Source organism: Centruroides sculpturatus, unplaced genomic scaffold (genome assembly GCF_000671375.1).
Source record: "Centruroides sculpturatus isolate CEXI.00-Female unplaced genomic scaffold, Cexi_2.0 scaffold237, whole genome shotgun sequence".
NCBI classification, from domain to species: domain Eukaryota; kingdom Metazoa; phylum Arthropoda; class Arachnida; order Scorpiones; family Buthidae; genus Centruroides; species Centruroides sculpturatus.
In genome coordinates this window covers 697,070-705,854 of record NW_019384532.1, presented here as the reverse complement: position 1 = coordinate 705,854, position 8,785 = coordinate 697,070, and the positions used below count along the sequence as shown (strand labels likewise).

The following is an 8,785-nucleotide window of genomic DNA, read 5'->3' as shown; positions in this document are numbered from 1 at the left end:
CAGTGGCGGCCTTAGGGGGTGGCGAGCAGGGCAATCGCCCGGGGCCTCGCTCTTGGAGGGGCCTCGCGCAACAACCAAGTAGAAAAAAGTTGATATTTAAAACTTTTTATTTTATCCTTGGCTATTAGTTATAACAATAAAATAAATTTAATTTATAGTACAGTATATATTAATATTAATAAGTGCCTACTATTTCAATTCACATACTTTGCACAAAGGACAAGGGCCTCGCAAAGATCTGCCGCCCAGAGCCTCGCAATGGATAAGGCTGCCGCTGCATGTGCATGTTAACAAATCTTAATAGACCAATTATAGAAATGAGGCTCAAATTTTCCACAAATTTAAAAATTCATAGAAAATTAACAAATCCAATTTTTTAAATTCTTAACTGCAGGTTAGTAAAGAATTAAATAAGATTCTAATGCAACAAACCATTGGGATTCTGTTACAACAAACTATTATATTCTATCTGCTTTGATTTTTGAGAACTTTTTGGAAAAGAATTTTCTCATGGAAAAAGCATTATATTTTAAATGCCATCTGCTGGAAATCATATGCATAACCAAAGAGGTTAAAATCATCCTTAAACTCCAGATTTCTTAAAATCTTATTATGGAAATGAGTTTTTGACTAAATATGTCAAACCTACAGATAAAAAAACTGGTAATAAAAGCCATGAGTTAGATGAGCTTCAGGTGCTGACCATATAGATTATGGTCAGCAGTCTGCAGCTCTAGAACCACATTCAGCTCATTTAAGAATAATATGTGGCTCCCATGCCTTCTCTACATAGAATACCTCCATTGATAGATCAGCAGAAATTTGCTAATGTAAGCTGTTACAATGAAATAATACTACATCTTAGCAGAATGGTTATTGTAAGATATCTATATTCTATAAGCCATAGATAAAACAGTATAACAATATTTTTTGTACTGATGGCCATTTACTTTAGTATCATCAAATCAGTTTTCTGCAGATTACATTTATAAAATGTAATCTGCAGAAATTTATAAATGCAAATTTATGTCAGTGAAAATGCTCCTTTTTGTTGTAAAATAATTACAGATTTCATATTGAAATACATATTTTAAAAGCTTATGAATAATTATGTGTGGCTCTACTATGCCACACTACATAATGAAAAGATAGAAATTACATTACAATTGTTCACAAAAATTTGTAATAGCAATCTGAATACAAAATGACTATCTTATGCATGAATTATTATCCTCATCTCCATCAAGGTTGCATTTCAAGTATATAATGTTCCATTTTAGGATTTGATTGTAAGTTTTAAAGTAGGGATTACAAATTTATCAACTTTTTTTTATTACTGGTTTTAAAATATTATCCAAATGCAAAAATTAGTATACTGATCAGAGAGTCAGAAACTAAATAATGATTAATGCATTAGGTCAAATTGAATTCCCTTTCTTCTATTTTGAAAAGAAAGTTTATTATTTGAAAAATGGAACATGCTATAATTTTTTAAGTTTTTTAAAACTCTTTCTGCCCTGTGGGCACTAAGAGGGCCTTTTTTAGCAAGCCCATTATGAGTTCGGCCAATGGGGCGGCTGGGTGGTGAGGGACAGAGCTCAAAATATCTAGATGGACCACCTCACGAAAAATTCCTGGGAATTTTCTACCCGTCCAAATTTAATCCCAGATTCCTAGAGGGGTAAGCTGCTGCCTTACCACTTGGCCATCCAGCTGTCAGTTTCTGTGCTTAAAAAGTAGCCACTCAAAAAGCACTCACATTCAAATAAATTTGTTCCATTTTGTGCTCAACTAAAATTGCTTTTGGCACTTTAGGTAATACAGGTAAAGGAACATATTGCCAAACTGATTAGCATATATATATTATATATATACTGACATGATGAAAGTGTATACAAAAATATTTGGCTTAAAGAAATTATTACAGGTTTATCTATTTTTACTAAATTTTCCAGTTAAAAAAATATCAAATTACCAGTATATTTTACCAGTAATGCAATCTCTACTTTTAAGCTTTTACTTTCTCAGCTGATTAAGAATATTCTGTGAGATACAAGCTTCTCAATTTCTTGTGATGAATCAAGTGATGTCAATGATGTTTCATAAGTCACTCTTATGACTAAATATGTTAATTCTAAATAACTGGAAATTGAGCTTATTGAATTGCTATCTCTCAAAGGAAGAAGATAACTTCTCAGACGATGCTGTCTATTTAAGAAAAAAGAAACTTTTACAACATTATCATTATCTCAATCACTGTAGACAAGAGAATAACTTGGTTTATGTAACAGTAGCAGATCCAAAGGGTAATTACAGGGACTTAAGCCCTCTCCATTAACACAAAAAAAAGTAAAATTTATTTGTTCAAACTTCAAAACATTTTTAAAAACACTTATCATGGCAATATGATTTATCAGATCATCAGCAATACAACCATCTTGTACTTATTAATTATTCAAATATTTTTAAATTAGCCCTCTTCTCTTAGCCTTCCTTCCTCCTCCAGAAGAATCTAATTCTTCTGGATCCACTACTGTTATTTAATGTTCTCATAATTACTAAATCCAATAGGAATTTCATTTGATAAATTTCCAGCATTAGTTAGAGATTATATACTTTTTTGCAAAAGTTATCCTCTGTTTGCAGTTTTGTTTACAATAACAATATTCAATTTTTATCTTTTCTTCCAAAGATGAAAGTTTTAGTTTCTACAGCATCTTTACGCTGAAAATCATATGCCATGTTGTTGTCAAATCATAGTCAGAGACTAAACTATTGACACTGGCATTCTTGACCAAAAAAAATAGCCAAAATATGTATAAAAAGACATCATAGTTGCCACATTTTTTAAATTGTAATACAAAGTATGAAAGAAAGTAAAAATTTTATTAAAAATTATACATTGGCTCCACTAAGCACACTTTGGGGGTTAGTATAAAAATTATAAAATAACATGCATAAACCAATACATTAGTAATACCAAATAATCTGCCATATTTTTATCAGGCTTTATCAAGGCTAATAATCTTAATTTAACCCGATAAAAATCTGACAGATTGTTTGGTAAAAAAATTTAAAGAAAAGTGGCCAAAAAGACAATTTTTAATTTAGCTGACTTAATTGTCATCTATGTTTCTATTTGATGCCAAAGTAACAGATTCTGGAAAAGAAATATAGAAGGGATGAAACTGAAACCTTATATTTCATTACTGATATTCTCTAAAAACAATTTTGTTTATTCTCATTTAAAAAAGACACAGATGCTGCAGTCATCTGAGGCACTTTGAACAACAAACAGCGGAGAGAATGAATTCCTGCTATAAAATACTAGAATTTGGCAGCTGGATGACTATGGCAATAATGGCATTTGTCTGCCACTCTACAGACACAGGTTTAAGTTTAAGCCAGAAAACTTCATGGATGAGTACTAAGTTGATATGTCTGATCCTATATCTCACCACCCGGCCATCTTGATTGAGAGTTTTGCCAAAATCACAATGAGTATGACTTTACAGCATGAAGATAGAAAGAATATAAAATAAGTACTAGAATCCTTTTTCTCCAGCCATCTGCTTTTGTCAAAAAGTATATTAATACCATTTTTGTGAAAAATGTACATAGGAAAGCTTCATCTTGACTTTAACTTTGACTAGTTAACCAGAGTTACAACTAGATGCAATATAATGATGGCATGATGAATCTTCTGTAGATGCTACAGAAGATTCTATAGAAGATTGAAAAGACTGGGAAAATGTGACCATTTATGTAAAATGACCAGTAGGCAGAGTTTAACCATCTTCTTTGAAACAATCACATTTCAAAGTTTCTAAAACCACACACAAAAATTTCCGAGACTACAATTTACATTAGAAGAAATAAACAGGCATTCTATAAAAATATGTATAAATTCTTGTTTTATCGGAGCATAAAAATCGTTTTTAATAATGCATATTTTTCAAGTATTTCATTCTTTATCTTTTAAATCTTCACACAAAATCATCTGCTTATTTAATAAATAAAATTTAGAGAGAAAACGTCGGTGTATTGCTTAAAAATAAATATCAAATAATCAATAACACGTGGAATAATTGAAATAGATTTCAATTTCAGTTAAATGTAATATAAAATAATCATTTATAAAACACGTGTAAGTAAAGCGTACATTCATTACGATAAAAGATAAATTCATTAAATATGAAATGCAATTTAAAAATTACTTTTACTGATCACACACTTACTGTTTACATTTTATACAAGTACTGTACAATACACGCATCTAAACAAAAGACATAAAGCGATACATTTAATGGAAACCATCGAGACGAAACGTACCTTCTTCTTGATCTTCATCTTGACATTTAACAAGGTCTAGGAAATTAAAAAAAGCGAAAAATAAAATCGCGATCAAAGTCAACCGCCTCATGTCTCCCATGGTTTGACAATCGAGCCACGACCGCTACTCGACCAACATCCTTCCGATCAATACTTTACGCCAAATAATTCTCGATAATTTCGAGTATTTCTTTACAGAATATTTAACTATTATGATTTTTGTAATATAAAACGATTGCATACGAAGTAATTTTAAATAATATATGGTTATTTTCGCTTTTGAATTAGTAATATTTATATTTATTTCATCCAATCGTATTGTGACGAGTGGTTTAGAGGCGGACCTGTTAAATTTATCACTCCGCATGTTCCACGTGTTTATCGTGCTCGTGGTATCTTACGAGTTACATTTGTTAAAGCACGTCTTTGATTTATTTTATCTTCGTAAAATATCTTATATAACAGTATTTGTGTATTTTTATTTTATTATTCAACGTGTTATTCAGTTGACAAACTGTTTCATATGAGTTTTTTAACATTAACATGCAGACTATCCAATCATTTCGAAATGATTGTGGACTACAGTATGTTAAATGCATTTGAGAATAGTCTCCAACAGAATTATTTATCTAGAAAACAAAATTTAGCATTATCTCGACACTTAGAATCATGACCAGTTGGGTGAAGGTCAGAAGGACAAATTGGCACGCCCATCAGACAAAATTCAGTCTTATATGTATGAACATATGAAGGCAACAGGGCCGGATCATCGCATAGATAAATGTCTAGGGCCCGGTCAAACTGTCTATTTTTAAAAGATTTGTAAATAAGATAGTTTACTTTTCTGTTGGACAACTGTATATAATGAACAAAAATATATTGCTTTTTATATGGTTATTGTGGATTCTAAAATCCAAAGAAAATGTGTTCTTATGTTTCTTCTTATTGAAAGTAAAACTCCAATAATTTAGAATTTTTTTTTATAGCGATAAGAATAATATTAAGTATATCTATATGTATTCTTAACATCCTGTGAAATATTGTTAAATAATTTTGCTTTTATTTTTTATTAAGCAGCTGCAGTGTCCGTATGCGATTTAATAGAAATAATATTAACAAGATTTATTAATTGAAAGAGCCGGGAGGGGGCCCGGTAAGAAGAAAATGTCTAGGGCTCCAAAGTGGCTTAATCCGGCCCTGGAAGGCAATATAAAGTTTTTTTTTTTATGATTAGCGAAAATCCTATCTTTATTCATTTTATCATATGTTTTTATGACGTTTAGAGAGGAATGTACCCTGTTATTTGTGACGGCTTTTACTCCATCTAATTTCTTTCAATTTCTGTTTATGATTTTAAACGCCTTTCGATATAGGTTGTATAATATGTATGATGATATTTTGGCCAGATAATAGTTAATTTTATTCTTAAATTTAAATTGCATCCAACAAATAATTAGATCAAGATCTCTTATTTAATTATATAAATTGACTATACAGTATTTCAAATTCTACGACACTAGTTTTGCCAGTTTGTATAGAATTGCGTCCTATATTCTCTTGTTAATATTTTAAGCTTTTTTTAAAATTTTTTTCAAACTATTCTTCTTAATTAACTAAAATTTCGGAATAATTATTTTATAAACTTTATATTTTATAAAACTTTAGCAATAAGTTATGTCATTGCTTTTACTCAAAAACTTTTATTGCTTTTTCCAGCTGAGGCCCTGTACACACTAGGCGTTTTTCAACGCGCGTTAAACGCTCGTCGAACGCCGAGCTAACGCGCGTTAGCTCGGCGTTTGACGAGCGTTTAGCGGAGCGTGCGCACTGGCTCGGTTTGGAAATGGATGTGGAAGTGATTGCTTGTGTGTGGCTCCTCTATCGTCGCTATAAAAGACGACGGCGGAGGCAAAGAGAATTTTGGGTGCACCCAATATTACGAGATAGACTGACGCATGAAATGTTTGCGACGTTGTATCCAAAACTAAGACAAAATAAATTCAAGTTTTTTAATTCTTTTAAAATATCTATAAAATCCTTTGACGATGGTTGGTCTCTTTTAGATTTCATCAATAAATAGATCAGTATCGAAATGATCGTTCTCCATTTCAGCACATATATCTCAAAGCGCTCGGCTGACGCCCGCAAAACGCGCGATCGCATGTACGGTAACATGGCAGCACATATATCTCAAAGCGCCCGTAAAGCGCTCGCAAAACGCGCGTTTTAACAAAAATCTATAAGCGCTCGCAAAACGCGCGTTTAACGCGCGCTTGGCTTTTGAGTGTGTACGGCTACATAGAACTCTTGGTTCTTTTAAACGCGCGTTTAAAAGCGCGCGTTTAACGCGCGTTGAAAAACGCCTAGTGTGTACAGGGTCTAAAAGATACCAACCATCGTCAAAGGATTTTATAGATATTTTAAAAGAATTAAAAAACTTGAATTTATTTTGTCTTAGTTTTGGATACAACGTCGCAAACATTTCATGCGTCAGTCTATCTCGTAATATTGGGTGCACCCAAAATTCTCTTTGCCTCCGCCGTCGTCTTTTATAGCGACGATAGAGGAGCCACACACAAGCAATCACTTCCACATCCATTTCCAAACCGAGCCAGTGCGCACGCTCCGCTAAACGCTCGTCAAACGCCGAGCTAACGCGCGTTTAACGCGCGTTAGCTCGGCGTTTTACGAGCGTTTAACGCGCGTTGAAAAACGCCTAGTGTGTACAGGGCCTTAAACGCGCGTTGAAAAACGCCTAGTGTGTACAGGGCCTGACCTGGAAAAAACTGAAAATCTGTGACCCATATATTTTCAACATATTATCATATAGACTTATAGAATTAGTTCTATTTTCTTCAAATATCTAATCGGAATTATTACGGCTGGATGGCCGGAGGGTTTAGGCGTCAGCCTACCTCTCTGGGAGACTTGAGATCGAAAAACCCCAGGAATTTTTTAAAACTGATTGGGTCCCGCATCTTACCACTCGTCACGTCATTATAAACTTGGCCAAACCCACGATATGTATGATTATTCGTTTATTTTTTATGAAGACATTTCTTCAATGTTAAGGGTTCATGAGTAAATTGTATAATTACGTACTATTATATACGTAATTAAACAGGATGGGGTTTGTAAAAGTACTGTCAAATAGTTTGTTATAATTAAGAGATTATTTTATGCGTAGACAAATAATATGAAAGAATTAACTTTTACATTTATGTTATGAGAACTTTCAAAATTTCAATGAAGATGTCCTATGGCTGGGGCCGTTAAGGCTTCAGCTTACAGCTTTTGGAGAATCCAGGCGAACATCCCGAGGCGACTCTACATTAAGATGAAAAAGCGACGTTAGGGACTGCAAATTTGGTGGTATGTTTTAGTAGTTTTATGAAATTAATAATTATTGAAAACAATGGCGCCCGCAGACTATTAAAAAGGGCATCATACATTGTGTAAGAAGCTTCAAACTATGATTCAATGTCGGATCAGCGCTCCCACAAAGTGATACTAGTTGCAATCGGACTAACTCGGAACATTCCTTCTTTTCAAGGCCAAGTTTTCGTCAACATACGAAGAAGTTGTGTAGGACATTGTTTATTTTTTCTTTTATATTTACAGAATAGGTTAGAAATCATAAATTTTCTGTTATTTGTTGATAATAGAATTTGGGTTCCCCATGAGGGTGAGGAAAAGGGCAGACTAGACGAACCACGTGCACCAAGTGCCTCAATCTATGGGCGCCCCTGATTGAAAATATACCGTATATATCGGTATCTGTTGCATCTGCAGAACAATTATTTTCAAAGTAAAAATTTATCAAGAACTACCTTGATAAATTTTTCTCTTCTGCACTGTTTCAAGAGAGACTCTTCACTTTCTATCCTGTCCATTGAATTATTGCTTCAGATTGGACTTTTCCTCTTGATAAATTTAGCGCTGCTGAAAGCAGGGGAGCAATTCTGTAGATGAATTTCTGTTCATCTATTGAGTTTTCAACTGATTATAAAACAATTTAACATTTTTATTACTTTATTGGATAGGTAGCCTATGGAGAAAAGGCTCTCTTAGTGCCTTTAGAGTAAAAACATTTTTTGAACATAAATTACGAATTGTTTCATTCTATTTATAATAAAATAGTATGAATATATTGTTTTATTAATAGTATATCTTAAATGTTAAGATATACAATTAACTATGTATTTAAAATAATTTCCATTTTAGATGTGCTGGCCGAATAGATAAAACTACAGAACACTAGTAGTTTGTCGCGAGTTGGCTCCTCATGATGGGCTGGCCACGTGGAGATTTTCGGGATTTTTTTACGTTAGAAACATTACTTAGGTAACAGGGACTAGTTTCCTATAAAAAGCCCTCTCGGGAGGTAGGTATCTTCTGCCATATCTCATCAAACCATTTGTATATCTTTTATAATAATTATTAATGTAATAAT

The 8,785-nt window shown here is 32.9% G+C and overlaps 1 protein-coding gene across 1 annotated transcript in view; it reads right to left on the bottom strand.

The window, feature by feature from the left end:
* LOC111623075 (protein disulfide-isomerase A4-like) overlaps positions 1-4,556 on the bottom strand; it is a 27,617-nt gene extending 23,061 nt beyond the window's left edge. Inside the window, exon 1 of the mRNA XM_023365558.1 lies at positions 4,333-4,556. Within this exon, the coding sequence (XP_023221326.1) occupies positions 4,333-4,432 (100 nt within the window). The 5' untranslated portion in view covers positions 4,433-4,556. The remainder of the gene's footprint in view (positions 1-4,332) is intronic.
* Between the last annotated feature and the right edge of the window lie 4,229 nt (positions 4,557-8,785).